Here is a 19,509-nt window from a genome sequence, read left to right on the forward strand (position 1 = left end):
TTTATCAGCAGAGGTCTCACTCCGAATCAGTCGAGCGGCAATATCTTTTCATCGGTAGCGTAACGCTGTGTAGAAGCTACCTGGTCTGTCACTCCGCACGAAGCTTCAGGTCTTCTCGGCCACGGTCATTCCCTCCCTTCTCTACGCTTGCGAAACGTGGACCCCCCTAGTGGAGCATCTTCGCCGGTTGGAAACATTTAGGCTGGCCTGCCTACGATCCATCCTGGGTTTAACCAGGCTGGATTGTGTGAGGAGCTCACAAGTCCTTGAAAGATCTGGGCAAAGTCCCATCAGTGAGCTCCTCCGGCAGGCAAGGCTGCGTTGGCTGGGTCATGTAGCCCGCATGCCCAGCCACCGCATGCCTAAACAGCTTTTGTTCGGCCGGATCGAGGGGGCTAAACGGGCGCGGCACGGGCTAGAGAAGAGATGGAGTGATGTGGTACAGGAGGACGTGGAGCTGAGTGGACTTGCCGATGACTGGTACCAGCGGTGTTAAGATCGGCCTCAGTGGAAGAGGCTCGTGAAGGACGCTACTGGGCAGTTGGAGGCAGTCGCCCTCCAACAACAACGGAGGGCGGAGGAGCGACGCTCACAACAACGAGCGGAGCGACGGGTGGCTAAAGCACAGCAAGTTGGTACAGTAGGGGGCACAGGTGGTGCATCAGCCAGTCATCTCGGTCATCTCGGTCAGTCGACCCGTGGCACCTGGGTCTGTCCCGTGACCTCCTGCCAGCGGGCGTTCGACACTTCACGTGGCCTCAAGGTGCACATGGCCTGGCACAAGCGTCGTGGTGACGTCACCGCCACTTAGTGGCGAATGGCGGTTGTTGTTGTTGTTGTGTATGTAGATGTGTGTGTCACTGTGTGTGTGTAGAGCTGTGTGTGTGTAGAGCTGTGTGAGTGTATGTAGATGTGTGTGTCACTGTGTGAGTGTAGGGGTGTGTGTCACACTGTGTGTATGTAGATGTGTGTGTGTAGAAGTGTGTGTGTGTGTAGAGCTGTGTGTGTGTGTAGAGCTGTGTGTGTGTGTGTATGTAGGGGTGTGTGTCACTGTGTATGTAGGGGTGTGTGTCACTGTGTGTGTATGTAGATGTGTGTGTGTGTGTGTGTATGTAGGGGTGTGTGTGTGTATGTAGAAGTGTGTGTGTGTCACTGTGTGTAGGTAGATGTGTGTGTCACTGTGTGTATGTATAGGTGTGTGTGTGTCACTGTGTGCATGTAGATGTGTGTGTCACTGTGTGTGTGTGTGTATGTAGAAGTGTGTGTGTATGTAGATGTGTGTGTGTGTCACTGTGTGTGTATGTAGATGTGTGTGTGTGTGTCACTGTGTGTGTATGTAGAAGTGTGTGTGTGTATGTAGATGTGTGTGTGTCACTGTGGGTGTGTGTGTATGTAGGGGTGTGTGTCACTGTGTGTGTGTGTCACTGTGTGTATGTAGGTGTGTGTGTATGTAGGGGTGTGTGTCACTGTGTGTATGTAGGGGTGTGTGTGTGTGTATGTAGGGGTGTGTGTATGTGTATGTAGAAGTGTGTGTGTGTGTATGTAGAAGTGTGTGTGTGTGTGTGTAGAAGTGTGTGTGTGTCACTGTGTGTGTGTATGTAGAAGTGTGTGTGTGTGTGTGTATGTAGAAGTGTGTGTGTCACTGTGTGTGTGTATGTAGGGGTGTGTGTGTGTGCGTGTCACCGGCGTGGTGGGAGTGAAGAGAGTTTTCACGACGCTGTTGGTGCTCTCCACAGCTCCGTCCCCATTCAGCTCCAGGCCAATCACAGGGCCTGGCGGGACATCGTCACCATCGTCATCATCATCATCATCACCATCATCACCATCACCATCGTCACCATCGTCACCATCATCATCACCATCACCATAATCACCATCATCATCATCACCATCACCATCACCACCATCACCACCATCATCATCACCATCACCACCATCACCACCACCATCACCATCATCACCATCACCATCATCACCATTCAGCTCCAGGCCAATCACAGGGCCTGGCGGGACATCGTCACCATTACCACCATCATCATCATCACCATCATCGTCATCACCACCATCACCATCGTCATCATCATCACCATCATCACCATCACCACCATCATCACCATCATCATCACCATCGTCATCATCATCACCATCATCACCATCGTCATCATCACCACCATCATCACCATCACCACCATCATCACCATCATCATCACCATCGTCACCATCATCACCATCATCACCATTGTCATCACCATCACCACCATCAGCGTAATCACCGTCATCATCGCCATCATCGTCATCATCATCACCATCATCACCATCACCACCATCACCACCATCATCACCATTGTCATCATCATCACCATCACCACCATCATCACCATCATCATCACCACCATCACCACCACCACCAGCATCATCGTCACCATCATCATCGTCACCATCATCACCATCATCACCATCACCACCATCATCACCATCATCATCACCATGGTGTGTGGGTGAGTGGTGTGTAAGTGAGTGGTGTGTGGTGAGTGGTGTGTGGGTGAGTGGTGTGGTGGTGAGTGAGTGGTGTGTGTGTGGTGAGTGGTGTGTGGGTGAGTGGTGTGTGGGTGAGTGGTGTGGTGGTGAGTGAGTGGTGTGTGGGTGAGTGGTGTGTGGTGAGTGGTGTGTGGGTGAGTGGTGTGTGGGTGAGTGGTGTGGTGTGTGGGTGAGTGGTGTGTGGGTGAGTGGTGTGTGGGTGAGTGGTGTGGTGAGCTCACCCTTCTGTAGGTGAGTGGTGAGGTGAGCGGCGTGCTCCCTGAACACGCGTTCAGCGTCGTCGCTTTTCATCGCCACCTCCTTCGTCTGCACCAGCACCAAGCCCCGAGACACCATCTGTGGCACGCAGCGCGGTGGTGAGACTGTGGGTCTCTGTGTGGTGAGTCTGTGGGTGTCTGTGGTGAGTCTGTGGGTCTCTGTGTGGTGAGTCTGTGGCACGCAGCGCGGTGGTGAGACTGTGGGTCTCTGTGTGGTGAGTCTGTGGGTGTCTGTGGTGAGTCTGTGGGTCTGTGTGGTGAGTCTGTGGGTCTCTGTGTGGTGAGTCTGTGGGTGTCTGTGGTGAGTCTGTGGGTCTCTGTGTGGTGAGTCTGTGGCACGCAGCGCGGTGGTGAGTCTGTGGGTCTCTGTGTGGTGAGTCTGGGGGTGTCTGCGTGATGAGTCTGTGGGTCTCTGTGTGGTGAGTCTGTGGATCTCTGTGTGAGTCTCCCCCCCTCCACACCTCGTCGACGAGTTTGCGTGCGTTGGCGGTGGCGTAGGGTCTCTGTGTGTGTCTCTGTGTGAGTCTGTGGGTCTCTGTGTGAGTCTCTGTGTGTGTCTGTGTGTCTCTGTGTGAGTCTCTGTGTGAGTCTCTGTGTGAGTCTGTGTGAGTCTGTGTGAGTCTGTGTGCATCTGTGGGTCTCTGTGTGAGTCTCTGTATGAGTCTCTGTGTGAGTCTCCCCCCTCCACACCTCGTCGACGAGTTTGCGTGCATTGGCGGTGGTGTAGGTCTCTGTGTGAGTCTCTGTGTGAGTCTCTGTGTGAGTCTCTGCGTGTGTCTCTGTGTGTGTCTCTGTGTGAGTCTCTGGGTGAGTCTCTGTGTGAGTCTCTGTGTAGGGGTGTTAGAGAGAGAGCCGTTATGCATGGCATCTTATGGGAAACAAACACAGTGGGCGGGGCTACGTGAGTGCACGGGGGGGGTGCTCTCAACGACGTCCGCACCAGGCAGCCCGTGGCCCCACCCCTCAGCGGGGGTGGAGTATAAAGGGGGATGTGTCAGAGGGCTCGGGGCAGAATGTTAAAGCTAAACCAGTGAAGACCGAAAATCGTCTAGCTAGAGCCCTGGACTCCCCTGGGACGCCGCCCTTGTCAGGGCCACGCAGGACCGAGCCAGCGGCGTGGTCCCGAGAACCAGAGCTAGTGCTCTGGGACTCCGGGTACCGTAGCCCGACTTACCAGTGTCGGGCCAGACAGCCTCCCCTAGCCCGTTAGTGGAGGACTAGGAGGTAGGTCAGAGATATCTAGCAGTGTATTCCCAGCTAGCCGGGTGAGGGGGCCAATACCCCCTCTAGTATTGTATGTCCACAGTTGTGACTACTTGTACGGAATAAATACGTGTGCCTCACCAACGGTGTCCAAGAGTCATCAACGGTACTTCATCTGGTGTCAGAACAACTACGAACATGGACACGCGCCGGACAGCTCGAGCCGGAGTACCGCAGGTGGAGGACACCGCTGAAATTGTCGAGCCCGAGACGGCTCAACAAGACATCGTGCAGCCGGGGCCGGACGCATTCTTACCGGGGCATCAGGATGAAGGGGAGCCGCCATCAGAAGGGCTGAGGCTGGCTCACGCGAGGCTGGCGGAGCTGCTTTACGCCGCTGCCGCCACACTCGAACACATCACGCGGCTGGGGGCTGGTGGACCACCACGGGGCGAGGAGAACCGACGTCCGATGCGCCTTCCCGCCATCTCAACGGATTCAAACTTTGAATCTCCCGCCATCGCCGCAGCAGCTGCTGAGGGCGTGGCCGGCCTGAACCTCGGGTCCAACATCGCTCTCGCTGGGGCTGCCGCGTCACCGCCAGTGGAGGGAGCGTCATCACGGCTGCGACAGGCGATACCATCTGCCGTTCGCGCCGAAGCGCAGCCGAGTTACGGGGACAGCAGCCTGCGAGCTTCCATGGCGACCGCTGCGCTGCACCAACGGCTGCCTCCGCTCAAAGAGTTTGTTGGCGCGGAGGGCGACTGGGGCGGCTTCCAGCGACGCTTCCTCGCCCACCAAGAAATGGCACGGTGGTCGGATGCTGAGGCTCTCTGCGCGCTGCCGGCGCTCCTCGACAGCGACGCACTCGCCGCCCTTACATCGGCGCCGAGGGAGAAGCGCTCCACGCTACAGATGGCGCTGCAGTTGCTGGCCGGGGTCTACGGACCTTCAGCGGAATGCAGGCAGCAGTTTTACGATCGCCAGCGGGGTGCAAAGGAGTCGCCCCTGGCGTACAGGACGAGTCTCCTGGCACTGGCGAAGACGGCCTTCCCTCGAATGGACGACGACGGCGTGGACGCCATGGTCACAGAAAAAATCCTCCTGCTGGCAGACGACCTGGACATCGCCGTCGTTGCACAGGAGGACACGGAGATGAGTTCCCTCCAGGCTGCGCGGCTCCTCCACGCCAACCTGCTGTCACAGCGTCGGAAAGCTAGCAGGGCAGCGGCCGGGCGTGCGGTGGCTGCAGCCACCCTCCCGGCGGAGGAGGTTTACGCCGTCGACCGTCGACGGCAGCAGGGGACGGGAGCATGGTCGGGCCGGGATGGGTCGAGCCGCTTCGACCGTCCGTCATCGCCGCCGGCGCTCCCGCGTTGCTTCAACTGCGGCGTCCGGGGCCATGTCGCCTCGGGGTGCCGCTCTCCTCGGCAGCGCGGGACGACGCCTCGACAGGACGCCGGCCCTCCTCCTCCCAAGCTCCATCAACATAATCCGGCGAGTCGCGGCACCCCTCATGTTTGGCCCAAGCACACACTCGTCACACACTCGCACACCGCAACGAATGGGGGGCCGACATTGCGCTGCGACGGGCCAACACGCACCACTATGGGGACTCAAATCGAACCCAGGCAGTGGTCCATGTTGGCCCATCGCGTTGTGGCCGCGTCGTCGGGGTCGTCGGCCGTGGTGGGACACATTGACGGGGTGGAGGTACGCATCCTGGTCGATACGGGGGCATCGGCGACCATCATTTCCGAACTCATTTACAATATTCTACCTGTCCAGAGCCGTCCTTTACTGCCGGTTAACGTCCCATTCTATGCTGCTAACGGGGGCTCTCTTGGCATCATTGGACAGATTCGAGCGCAAATTTGTATCGGGGATATCAAATTGTCGGGCCCGATTTTTGTTTCCTCCTCGCTGGCGGTTCCGTGCCTGCTGGGGACGGACTTCTTGGGCAAAATGCCGATTCGTATTTTAATAGACCAGGGATGCATTGAGCTCCCGTCGGGACGACGCATGGCGTTCCTGCCTTCCCCTACTGCGGCTCGGACGGCGTTCGTAACAGTACCAGCGTTCGTCGTTAAAACAGTTCGTGTGCCGCCGGGAGCTCAAATGTTGGTGCCTCTAAAACTTCGTCGGCCCTTCGCTGAGGGCATTGGGGACCAGGGAATTCTGCTGGGACCATCTAGGGCCGGGGTTAGTGGACCTCATTTGATTCCGGCCCAGACCGTCGTAAGAGGGGACGGGGACCCTTTCATCGCGGTCCTCAATGTGGGGTCGCAGACAGTGGTAGTTCCTCAAGGGACGGTGCTTGCTCACGCGACGCCGGTGCCCTGCGAGGAACCTGTTGCGAATCACGTCAGCACTGCTCCCCGGCCGCACCCACATTCAGACAGCGATGGAGGGTGGCTCGATGCGCTTTGTGCGGGATCGACGGACCTGTCAAATTCAGAGCGCCAACAGCTTAGAACGCTACTGCGGGAATTTTCCGACGTTTTCAGTCGGGACAAATACGATTTGGGTTGCACTCATCTGCTGCGTCACCATATTGACACAGGTGACAGCGCGCCAATACGCCAGAATCCGTTTCGGTTAAGTGCCGCCGAAAAGGACCATGTCAAATCGGCTATTGATGACATGTTAGCCGCCGACATCATTTCTCCTTCCACCAGCCCTTGGGGAACGCCGATCGTCCTGGTTAAAAAGCAGGACGGCTCATTGCGGTTTTGCGTTGATTTTCGGCGCCTTAACAAAATTTCGGTTGCCGACGCATATCCGCTCCCACGGATGGACGAATCGCTGGACGCCTTGGCGGGAGCGCGATTCTTCTCCACACTGGATTTACTTTCGGGATTCTGGCAGCTTCCTCTGGATGATGATTCAAAGCCTAAAACTGCTTTCCGTACACCGCACGGCCTGTTCCAATTCAACCAGTTGCCGATGGGCTTACACTCAGCGCCGGCAACTTTCCAGAGTTTGATGGAATTGGTTTTGGCTGGATTGCAATGGGAGTCGTGCCTGATTTATTTGGATGACGTTATCGTCTTTAGTAAAACTTTTGAGGTTGCGGGCGGTTTTCCTAAAGATGCGGGCTGCTAATTTGAAATTCAAACCCCAAAAATGTCATTTGTTATGCGATTCGGTGCGTTATTTGGGGCACATCGTGGGGCGCTCAGGTATTGCTACCGATCCCGCCAAAACGCAGTGTGTCAGCTCCTGGCCGACTCCCACCTCGGTGGGAGAGGTCAGGAGTTTCATTGGCTTCGCGTCGTATTACCGACGGTTCGTCGCTGATTTTGCGACGATTGCCAAACCCCTACACACTTTAACATCAAAAGGGGTTCGGTTCCACTGGGGTCAGGAGGAGGAGGCTGCTTTCTGCTCCCTTCGGGACGCCCTGGTAATAGCTCCTCCCTTGATTTACCCCGATTTTTCGGAACCATTTTTGCTCGACACCGATGCGAGCAACACGGGTATTGGGGGCGTGCTTTCCCAGGTGGTTGACGGCGTGGAACGGGTGGTTGCGTACGGCAGTCGGGTGTTGTCTCCAGCGGAGCAAAGATATTGTGTCACCCGTAGGGAACTGTTGGCAATTGTCTATTTCATCCAACAGTATCGCCCATATCTGTACGGTCGGCATTTCACCGTCCGCACAGATCATGCGGCACTGCAGTACGCCCTGCGAGTTCAACAGCCATCGGGACAATTGTCCCGATGGTTGGAGATCCTCCAGGATTTTGATTTCGAAACCACCTACCATAAGGGCGTTCGCCACACCAACGCGGACGCTCTGTCGCGCATGCCAACCACCTCCGAATGTGCATGCCTCCTGGGGTCGGGACGTTGCAAGCCAGCAGGGGACATGCCGGTTCCGGTCCTGGCGGCCGCCGCCGATGACGAAACATTGCTTCCAAATTCTATCGCACAACACGGAAAAGATTCCCTGCTGGGTTTGCCTGTTAATGAATGGGGGCGCCTCCAGATGGAGGATACCTCCCTCCTCGCGTCGCGTCGTCGCGCCGGGGAGGCGGGGCGGGGGACGGGTGATGCCGACGCATGGGAAATGCACGCGGGGTTGCTGATGCATTGGGACGGGAAATCCCATCGACACCGGCTGGTGGTCCCTTCTGGGTTACGGGGTAGGGTGGTGTGGGCTGCTCATGAGCGCCTCCTCCACCTGGGTACCCAAAAGACCTTCGCCTTGCTCCAGCTTGATTTTTTTTGGCCAGGCATGACGAGGGATGTCGCAGATCTGTTGGCATCATGCCCTCGGTGTGCGCAGCGAAAACCACCAGCACGGGAGTCAAACCCGCCTTTGCAGTCTATCAGAGTCTCCAGAGTGAACGAACTTGTCGCGCTGGATATTCTGGGGCCATTTCCCGCCACCCCTAGGGGCAATAGATATTTGTTGACCGGGGTGGAATACTTTACGCGCTGGCCTATGGCCTGGCCCCTGGCCAACCAGTCGGCAGCAGCCATCGTGGAGGCCTTTGTCCAAGGTTACGTCATGGACAAAGGTGCTCCGGAGCGGCTGCTGACCGACCAGGGAAAACATTTTTCCGGCAAACTCCTCCAACAAGTCTGTGAGCTCCTGGGAACGAAAAAAATTCGTACCTCTCCCTATCACCCGCAAACTGACGGGATGGTCGAGCGTCTGCATCGAACCATCACGTCTATGTTGTCGCAGCAGGTTTCGGACTCACAGACCGATTGGGATTTTCACCCTTCTTCCTCATGTATGGCCGCGAACCTGACCCACCTGTTCGGGCACAGCTGCAGATCCCCGCGCCGCTGGGAAAAACTAAATTGGCCGACCATGTTAAATTTAACCTTGCGAAATTGACTGAGGCACGGGATGCTGCCATGCTAAATTCCGACAGGCGTCAGAAAGCGAATGAGCGCCTCAGACTGGGTCGCGTGCACGTGCTACAGTGGAAGCCGGGGGACAGGGCATGGCTGCACTGTCCCCAGGTACCACTCGCGACCTCCTCAAAACTGGTGCGGCCGTGGCGGGGCCCCGTCGAGGTGGTCGAGGTTTTGCGGCCTCAGTGCGTTCGCATCAAATGGGGGAAGCGCCGGTGATTTGTGCACCCCTCTAGGCTGAAACCCTTCGTTGCGGTGCGAGGCCCCACTCCACACACGCGTGGCCAAACATGTGGGGGGTCGGCCGACTCAAAGGGTCCGTCTCTGCTGCTCTCGCCTGACGTGTTGCCGGCTGTCCCGCCCCCAGGTGCACCAGGAATGACGGGCTCCCGCCCAACAACCCCTACGGGGGATGCCGAGGGTCTCGCGACATCAAGCGCAGACTCACTTCGAAATGGACAGCTGCCACCAGATGGTCCGCCATCCGGGGTTGCCCCGTGTGACGGGCCTGCGGCAAGGACGCGCGCAAGAATGCGCAGACTCTTGTGATGCACAAAAAGAAGAATTTTTTTTTCTTTTTATTTTCACGTGTATGGTTACTGTGCGCTGCGTCGGTGGTGTGCTCCTGGCACATTGTGTTGTGTGTGTGTTGGGGGTTCCTTGCGATTTGTATATACGTTGCTTTTACGGAATTCGTATATATTCGGGGGGGGTGCGTCGGGTTGTTTTCCCTTCGGGGTTTTCTGGTTCTTGTTGTTCTCTTCGCGTTATGTTGAAAAATAGTGAGGCACACGCGCGGTCAGGGGGTAAATGCGCTTTTATTGTCGTTTTTTTTGTATGTTGGCAGCCGGGACGACTGCAAGCTATGCGGGGGGGGGGGGTGATGTAGGGGTGTTAGAGAGAGAGCCGTTATGCATGGCAGCTTATGGGAAACAAACACAGTGGGCGGGGCTACGTGAGTGCACGGGGGGGGTGCTCTCAACGACGTCCGCACCAGGCAGCCCGGGGCCCCACCCCTCAGCGGGGGTGGAGTATAAAGGGGGATGTGTCAGAGGGCTCGGGGCAGAATGTTAAAGCTAAACCAGTGAAGACCGAAGATCGTCTAGCTAGAGCCCTGGACTCCCCTGGGACGCCGCCCTTGTCAGGGCCGCGCAGGACCGAGCTAGCGGCGTGGTCCCGAGAACCAGAGCTAGTGCTCTGGGACTCCGGGTACCGTAGCCCGACTTACCAGTGTCGGGCCAGACAGCCTCCCCTAGCCCGTTAGTGGAGGACTAGGAGGTAGGTCAGAGATAGCTAGCAGTGTATTCCCAGCTAGCCGGGTGAGGGGGCCGATACCCCCTCTAGTATTGTATGTCCACAGTTGTGACTACTTGTACGGAATAAATACGTGTGCCTCACCAACGGTGTCCAAGAGTCATCAACGGTACTTCATCTGTGTGAGTCTCTCTGTGTCTCCCTGTGTGAGTCTCTGTGTGTGTGAGTCTCTGTGTGTGAGTCTGTGTGTGGTGGGTCTCTGTGTGTGTCTCTGTGTGAGTCTCTGTGTGAGTCTCTGTGTGGTGAGTCTCTGTGTAAGTCTCTCTGTGTGAGTCTGTGTGTCTCTGTGTGAGTCTGTGGGTGTCTGTGTGCTGAGTCTGTGGGTGTCTGTGGTGAGTCTGTGGGTCTCTGTGTGGTGAGTCTGGGGATCTCTGTGTGGTGAGTCTCTGTGTGAGTCTGTGAGTCTGTGTGTGTGTCTCTGTGTAAGTGAGTGAGTCTCTGTGTGAGTCTGCCCCTCCACACCTCGTCGACGAGTTTGCGTGCGTTGGCGGTGGCGTAGGTCTCTCTGTGTCTCTCTGTGCGAGTCTCTGTGTGTGAGTCTGTGTGTGTCTCTGTGTGAGTCTCTGTGTGAGTCTCTCTGTGTCTCTCTGTGTGAGTCTCTGTGTGAGTATGTGGGCCTCTGTGTGAGTCTCTGTGTGAGTCTCTGTGTGTGTCTCTGTGTCTCTCTGTGTCTCTCTGTGTGAGTCTCTGTGTGAGTCTGTGTGAGTCTGTGGGTCTCTGTGTGAGTCTGTGGGTCTCTGTGTGTGTCTCTCTGCGCGAGTCTCCCCCCTCCACACCTCGTCGACGAGCTTGCGTGCGTTGGCGGTGGCGTAGGTCTCTGTATGTGTCTCTGTGTGTGTCTGTGAGTCTGTGTGTGAGTCTGTGTGTCTCTCTGTGTGTGTCTCTGTGTGTGTCTGTGAGTCTGTGTGTGTGTCTCTGTGTGAGTCTCTGTGTGAGTCTCTGTGTGTGTGTCTCTGTGTGAGTCTGTGGGTCTCTCTGTGGGTCTCTGTGTGAGTCTCTGTGTGTGAGTCTCTGTGTGAGTCTCTGTGTGAGTCTGTGTCTCTCTCTGTGTGTCTCTCTGTGTGAGTCTCTGTGTGAGTCTCTGTGTGTATCTCTGTGTGTGTCTCTGTGTGAGTCTCTGTGTGTCTCTCTGTGTTAGTCTCTGTGTGAGTCTCTGTGTGAGTCTCTGTGTGAGTCTGTGTGAGTCTGTGGGTCTCTGTGTGAGTCTCTGTGTGAGTCTGTGAGTCTGTGTGTGTGTCTCTGTATGAGTCTGTGTCTCTCTGCGTGAGCCTCTCCACACCTCGTCGACGAGTTTGCGTGCGTTGGCGGTAGCGTAGGCGTCTCCGAAGAACACGACGAGGGCCGACTCGTCGCTGGGCCGTCTCCGCCCGGCGCCCAGCGTGGCCGGCACGATGCTGCGGGCCGCCTCCACCGAGGCCCTCACCCGCAGCACGGCCGCCCACTGCTCGCCCGCCCACTCGCCCCCCTCCACCTTCTCCCCCTCCACCTCCTCCTCCCCCTCCACCTCCACCGCCGCCCCGGTAGCAGCAGCAGCAGCGGCCTCAACGTGTTCGCTAGCCAAGACCGCGGCTGGGCGGTCCTTGCCGGCGGCAGTGGTGGTGGTGGTGGCGGCGGCGGCGGTGGGGAGAAGGCCGGGGAGCAGGCCGGGGTCCGCCGCGAGGGAGAAGTTCCGCTCGCCCGGCACCGGCGTGAAGTCGTGGACGCTGCTCCAGTTGTTGTTGAAGATGCTCAGCTCGGCGTCCTGCCGGGGAGAGAGGCGGCCGGCACACAAACACAACGATGAAGACATTGGAAATAAACTAGTTGGTATTGAAAATAAACTGATTGTGCAGTACAGTAATCCCTCGCCACTTCGCGGTTCAAGTTTCGCGGCCTCAGTGCATCGCGGATTTTTCGAACTGATTTAAAGGCCTCATTATACCTGTGCAGTAACACCATCATCATCATCATTCATCATCACATTCATCGAACTGCACAGGTCTGTCATCATCGTCATTGTCATCGTCATTGTCATCGTCATTGTCATCGTCATTACTGGAGTCAAGTCTCAAGATACTACTGTCATTGGTGAGTGTAGAACACCATAATACGTATCGTATGAGAGAGAGAGAGAGTGAATGTATAATATTAAGGTTTCATAATTAAATAGATTTAAGTAAAATATATATATAAAGTATAAATATACATATTTTAAACATTCTGGTACCCACACACACATATACGGAAATTCCTAGGGGGCCAATCCTACTTCGCAGATTTTCACCTATCCCGAGGGGTTCCGGTCCCCATTCACCGCGATAAACGAGGGATCACTGTACACCTCGTAGTTTCGGTGTCCGACAATTGCCGATTGGGGAACAATTCGGCACGCACTCGCGCGCACGCCGTGCCGGTAATTTGTGAGCGTGCTTACGAAGGGCTATCGCCCGAAACGTCACGCGCAGTTCTCTATCGGCACCCCGCTGAGTCGGCGTCTCGTGCCTGCGCCCGCACAGCGGTGTGGGGCACAGCGGTGTGACACACCTCAGTGTGACACACAGCGGTGTGACACATTGCTGTGTGACACACAGCAGTGTGTCACACAGCAGTGTGACACACAGTAGTGTGACACACAGCGGTGTGACACACAGCAGTGTGACACACAGCGGTGTGACACACAGCAGTGTGACACACCTCAGTGTGACACACAGCGGTGTGACACACAGCGGTGTGACACACAGCAGTGTGACACACAGCAGTGTGACACACAGCGGTGTGACACACAGCGGTGTGACACACAGCGGTTGGACACACAGCGGTGTGACACACAGCGGTGTGACACACAGCGGTGTGACACAGCAGTGTGACACAGCGGTGTGACACACAGCAGTGTGACACACAGCAGTGTGACACACAGAGGTGTGACACACAGCAGTGTGACACACAGCGGTGTGACACACAGCAGTGTGACACACAGCGGTGTGACACAGCGGTGTGACACACAGCGGTGTGACACACAGCGGTGTGACACACAGCGGTGTGACACACAGAGGTGTGACACACAGCAGTGTGACACACAACAGTGTGACACACAGCGGTGTGACACACAGAGGTGTGACACAGCAGTGTGACACACAGCAGTGTGACACACAGCGGTGTGTCACACAGCGGTGTGACACACAGCGGTGTGACACACAGCGGTGTGACACACAGCGGTGTGACACACAGCGGTGTGACACACAGCGGTGTGACACACAGCGGTGTGTCACACAGCGGTGTGACACACAGCGGTGTGACACACAGCGGTGTGACACACAGCGGTGTGACACACAGCGCTGTGTGACACACAGCAGTGTGACACACAGCGGTGTGACACACAGCGGTGTGACACACAGCGGTGTGACACACAGCTGTGTGGGGCACCCGCTGTGTGGGGCACCCGCTGTGTTTGGCCGCCCACGAAGACAAGCGGCCGGCGCTGCCAAGCGCCCCTCCGAGCACCGCACGCACCGCAGCCGGTCGCGTCGCCGGAACATTCCAAGATACGCGGCAGGGCCTCGTTACACGCGTGTGTGTGTGTGCGTGTGTGTGTGTGCGTGTGTGTGTGTGTGCGTGTGTGTGTGTGCGTGTGTGTGCGTGTGCGTGTGTGTGTGCGTGTATGTTTACGGTTGGAAAGATTTAGGCTGGCCTGCCTACGATCCATCCTGGGTTTAACCAGGCTGGATTGTGTGAGGAGCTCACAAGTCCTTGAAAGATCTGGGCAAAGTCCCATCGGTGAGCTCCTCCGGCAGGCAAGGCTGCGTTGGCTGGGTCATGTAGCCCGCATGCCCAGCCACCGCATGCCTAAACAGCTTTTGTTCGGCCGGATCGAGGGGGCTAAACGGGCGCGGCACGGGCTAGAGAAGAGATGGAGTGATGTGGTACAGGAGGACGTGGAGCTGAGTGGACTTGCCGATGACTGGTACCAGCGGTGTCAAGATCGGCCTCAGTGGAGGAGGCTCGTGAAGGACGCTACTGGGCAGTTGGAGGCAGTCGCCCTCCAACAACAACGGAGGGCGGAGGAGCGACGCTCACAACAACGAGCGGAGCGCCAGGTGGCTAAAGCACCGCAAGTTGGTACAGTAGGGGGCACAGGTGGTGCATCAGCCAGTCATCTCGGTCATCTCGGTCAGTCGACCCGTGGCACCTGGGTCTGCCCCGTGACCTCCTGCCAGCGGGCGTTTGACACTTCACGTGGCCTCAAGGTGCACTTGGCCTGGCACAAGCGTCGTGGTGACGTCACCGCCACTTAGTGGCGAATGGCGGTTGTTGTTGTTGTTGTGTGTGTGCGTGTGCGTGCGTGTGCGTGTATGTGCGTGCAGCAGTAGTCCTCCCCGTGTCTCACTCCACCCCCCGTGTCTCACTCCACCTCCCCGTGTCTCACTCCACCCCCCGTGTCTCACTCCACCCCCCGTGTCTCACTCCACCCCCCCGTGTCTCACTCCACCCCCCGTGTCTCACTCCACCCCCCGTGTCTCACTCCACCCCCCCCGTGTCTCACTCCACCCCCCCCGTGTCTCACTCCACCCCCCCGTGTCTCACTCCACCCCCCGTGTCTCACTCCACCCCCCGTGTCTCACTCCACCTCCCGTGTCTCACTCCACCGCCCGTGTCTCACTCCACCCCCCGTGTCTCACTCCACCTCCCGTGTCTCACTCCACCCCCCGTGTCTCACTCCACCCCCCGTGTCTCACTCCACCCCCCGTGTCTCACTCCACTCCCCGTGTCTCACTCCACCCCCCCGTGTCTCACTCCACCTCCACCTCCCCGTGTCTCACTCCACCCCCCGTGTCTCACTCCACCTCCCCGTGTCTCACTCCACCCCCCCGTATCTCACTCCACCCCCCCGTGTCTCACTCCACCCCCCGTGTCTCACTCCACCCCCCCCGTGTCTCACTCCGCCCCCCCGTGTCTCACTCCACCCCCCCGTGTCTCACTCCACCTCCCGTGTCTCACTCCACCCCCCGTGTCTCACTCCACCCCCCCGTGTCTCACTCCACCTCCCGTGTCTCACTCCACCCCCCGTGTCTCACTCCACCTCCCGTGTCTCACTCCACCCCCCGTGTCTCACTCCACCCCCCCCGTGTCTCACTCCACCCCCCCGTGCCTCACTCCACCTCCCGTGTCTCACTCCACCCCCCCGTGTCTCACTCCACCCCCCGTGTCTCACTCCCCCCCCCCGTGTCTCACTCCACCCCCCCGTGTCTCACTCCACCTCCCCGTGTCTCACTCCACCTCCCCGTGTCTCACTCCACCCCCCCGTGTCTCACTCCACCCCCCGTGTCTCACTCCACCTCCCCGTGTCTCACTCCACCCTCCGTGTCTCACTCCACCTCCCCGTGTCTCACTCCACCCCCCGTGTCTCACTCCACCCCCCCGTGTCTCACTCCACCCCCCCGTGTCTCACTCCATCCCCCCGTGTCTCACTCCACCCCCCGTGTCTCACTCCACCTCCCGTGTCTCACTCCACCCCCCGTGTCTCACTCCACCTCCCCGTGTCTCACTCCACCCCCCGTGTCTCACTCCACTCCCCGTGTCTCACTCCACCCCCCCGTGTCTCACTCCACCCCCCCGTGTCTCACTCCACCCCCCGTGTCTCACTCCACCCCCCCCGTGTCTCACTCCGCCCCCCCGTGTCTCACTCCACCCCCCCGTGTCTCACTCCACCCCCCGTGTCTCACTCCACCTCCCGTGTCTCACTCCACCCCCCGTGTCTCACTCCACCTCCCGTGTCTCACTCCACCCCCCCGTGTCTCACTCCACCTCCCGTGTCTCACTCCACCCCCCATGTCTCACTCCACCTCCCGTGTCTCACGACACCTCCCCGTGTCTCACTCCACCCCCCGTGTCTCATTCCACCTCCCCGTGTCTCACTCCACCCCCCGTGTCTCACTCCACCCCCCCGTGTCTCACTCCACCCCCCGTGTCTCACTCCACCCCCCCGTGTCTCACTCCACCCCCCGTGTCTCACTCCACCCCCCCGTGTCTCACTCCACCCCCCCGTGTCTCACTCCACCCCCCCGTGTCTCACTCCACCTCCCCGTGTCTCACTCCACCCCCCCGTGTCTCACTCCACCCCCCGTGTCTCACTCCACCTCCCGTGTCTCACTCCACCCCCCCGTGTCTCACTCCACCTCCCGTGTCTCACTCCACCCCCCGTGTCTCACTCCACCTCCCGTGTCTCACGACACCTCCCCGTGTCTCCTCGTGTCTCCCCGTGTTCCACTCCTCCCCGCGTCTCTCCGTGTCTCACCCCCCCACCCCCCCCCCCCCCACCGCCCCCCACGGCAGCCATACTTCACCCGGAACTGCGAGGCGAGCTCTGGGTAGTAGAACTGGTAGCATCCAAACTTGAGGGCGGTGGAGGCTTCGATGACGGGCTGCGTGGAGCAGCACAGGAAGATGCTCAGGCCGCGGCAGTCGCGCGTCCGGAACTGCTGGCACGCCACCAGCACCTTGCACCCGCACGGGGGAGACACGGGGAGACGCGGTGAGACACGGGGAGGTGGAGTGAGACACGGGGAGACACGGGGAGACGCGGTGAGACGCGGTGAGACACGGGGAGACACGGGGAGGTGGCGTGAGACACGGGGAGACGCGGGGAGACGCGGTGAGACGCGGGGGGTGGAGTGAGACACGGGGAGACACGGGGAGGTGCGGTGAGACACGGGGAGACACGGGGAGACGCGGTGAGACACGGGGAGACGCGGTGAGACACGGGGAGACAGGGAGACGCGGTGAGACACGGTGAGACACGGGGAGACACGGGGGGGTGGAGTGAGACACGGGGAGACATGGTGAGACACGGGGAGACGTGGTGAGACACGGGGAGACACGGGGAGACACGGGGGGGGGGAGGTGAGACACGGGGAGACACGGGGAGACACGGGGAGACGCGGGGGGGGGAGGTGAGACACGGGGAGACACGGGGAGAGGCAGCGAGACACGGTGAGACACGGGGAGACACGGGGAGACGCGGTGAGACACGGGGAGAGGGCAGTGAGACACGGGGAGACACGAGGAGAGACACGGTGAGACACGGGGAGACACTGTGAGACACAGGGAGACACAGGGAGACACAGGGAGACACGGGGAGACACGGGGAGACGCGGTGAGACACGGGGAGACACGGGGAGGTGGAGTGAGACGCGGTGAGACACGGGGAGGTGTCGTGACACACGGGGAGGTGGAGTGAGACACGGGGAGGGGCGGAGGAGCGACGCTCACAACAACGAGCGGAGCGCCGGGTGGCTAAAGCACAGCAAGTTGGCACAGTATCTCGGTCATCTCGGTCAGTCGACCCGTGGCACCTGCTGGGTCTGCCCCGTGACCTCCTGCCAGCGGGCGTTCGACACTTCACGTGGCCTCAAGGTGCACTTGGCCTGGCACAAGCGTCGTGGTGACGTCACCGCCACTTAGTGGCGAATGGCGGTTGTTGTTGTTGTTGTGTCTGTGTCTGTGTGTCTGTGTGTGTGTCTGTGTGTGTGTGGGAGGGTGGTGGTGGTGCAGCGGTTGGCGCTCTGCGCCATGAAGACGGCGACCCAAGTTCAATTCCAGCTCACGGTCAACACCGCTGGCGATTATCTAAACCGGTCCTGGGCCTCCCTTAGGTCGACTAAGCCTCAAATGAGTACCCGTGCTGTGTGTAAACATCGCCACTGGGGAGACAAAGGCGGCCGGGCGTGGTGCTGGCCACCCACCCCCTCGTGTGCCACAGTGGCGGTAGCCTTCATAGACGCTTGTCGCTAACTCACTTGCCCCGACAGTCTGCTAGAGCCTCAAATGAGTACCCGTGTGTTGCCTCCGAAACGTCGTGATTTTTGTTTTTATTTTATTTTACTTTCTACGTGACTTTACCGAAAAAACCTAAGAAGATGATTCCTTGCAGTCACGAAAGCTTCAAATCTAGAATTAGTCTGCTAGAGCTACACGGGGGACCTTTGTCTTTGTGTGGTGGTGGTGGTGGTAGTGTAGTGGTGGTAGTGGTGGTGGTAGTGATGGTAGTGGTGGTGGTAGTGATGGTAGTGGTGGTGGTAGTGATGGTAGTGGTGGTGGTAGTGGTGGTGGTGGTGTAGTGGTGGTATTGGTGGTGGTAGTGATGGTAGTGGTGGTGGTAGTGGTGGTGGTGGTAGTGGTAGTGGTGATGGTGGTGATAGTGGTGGTAGTGGTGATGGTGGTGATAGTAGTGGTGGTAGTGGTGGTGGTAGTGGTGGTGATAGTGGTGATAGTGGTGGTAGTGGTGGTGGTGGTGGTGGTAGTGGTCACCTCGCAGTCCTCGCAGTCGCGCAGGAAGACGCTGCCCTTGACGGGGCCCAGCACGAGGCGGCAGCGCACGCAGTCGTCCACGGTGACGGTGGCCGAGTGGTCGAGCACCACGATGCGGCAGTCGCTGCAGGCCGCCACCACCAGCTGCTGGCCGCACACGGAGCCCGGAGCCCGGCCCACCGCTGTGCCACTCAGACCCGTCACCACGAAGCGCTGCAGGTCGACCTGGAGGGGGTGGTGGTGGTGGTGGTGGCAGTGGTGGTGGTGGTGGTAGTGGTGGTGGTGGTGATGGTGGTAGTGGTGGTAGTGGTAGTGGTGGTAGTGGTGGTGGTAGTGGTGGTGGTGATGGTGGTAGTGGTAGTGGTGGTAGTGGTAGTGGTGGTGGTGGTAGTGGTAGTAGTAGTGGTAGTGGTGGTGGTGGTAGTGGTAGTGGAGGTAGTAGTGTTGGTGTAGTGGTGGTGGTAGTGGTGGTGGTAGTGGAGGTAGTAGTGTTGGTGTAGTGGTGGTGGTATTGGTAGTGGTGGTAGTGGTGGTAGTGGTGGTGGTGGTAGTGGTGGTGGTGGTAGTGGTGGTGGTAGTGGTAGTGGTGGTAGTGGTGGTAGTGGTGGTGGTAGTGGTGGTGGTGGTAGTGGTGGTGGTGGTGCATCACAGCCTCACATGAGTGACCACGTGTGGCTGTGGGTAGTAAAACAACGCCACGGGGGGGAGTGGGGGGGGGACAAAGGCTTGCCGCACACGGACAACACCGCCAGTGACGATTCTCTGAACCGGTCCTGGGCCTCCCCCCTAGGTCGACTTAGCCTCAAATGAGCACCTGGCGCGGTGTGTAGTAAACATCGTCACTGTGGGGAGACAAAGGCGGCCGGGCGTGGTGCTGGCCAGCCAGCCCCTCGTGTGCCACAGTGCCGGCAGCCTTCACAGGTGCTGCTGCTATTCGCTGCTAGCAGCACTTGCCCCAGCAGTCTGTTACAGGCTACACGGGGGACCTTTGTCTTTGTAGTGGGCGCCACCGTGGCGAGATGTTAACTACCTCGCCTGGTGCACA

The 19,509-nt window shown here is 58.7% G+C and overlaps 1 protein-coding gene across 1 annotated transcript in view; it reads right to left on the reverse strand.

Annotated features, from left to right (window-relative positions):
- RP2 (RP2 activator of ARL3 GTPase) overlaps positions 1–19,509 on the reverse strand; it is a 40,778-nt gene that overhangs the window by 3,053 nt on the left and 18,216 nt on the right. Inside the window, exons 2-7 of the mRNA XM_078883768.1 lie at positions 18,465–18,689; positions 16,502–16,654; positions 11,746–11,922; positions 11,461–11,679; positions 2,760–2,874; positions 1,684–1,772 (exon numbers count right to left, since the gene is read on the reverse strand). Coding sequence (XP_078739894.1) covers positions 1,684–1,772; positions 2,760–2,874; positions 11,461–11,679; positions 11,746–11,922; positions 16,502–16,654; positions 18,465–18,689 — 978 coding nt within the window. The remainder of the gene's footprint in view (positions 1–1,683; positions 1,773–2,759; positions 2,875–11,460; positions 11,680–11,745; positions 11,923–16,501; positions 16,655–18,464; positions 18,690–19,509) is intronic.

The sequence above is a fragment of the Lampetra fluviatilis genome, chromosome 73, assembly GCF_964198595.1.
Source record: "Lampetra fluviatilis chromosome 73, kcLamFluv1.1, whole genome shotgun sequence".
Taxonomy (NCBI): Eukaryota; Metazoa; Chordata; class Hyperoartia; order Petromyzontiformes; family Petromyzontidae; genus Lampetra; species Lampetra fluviatilis.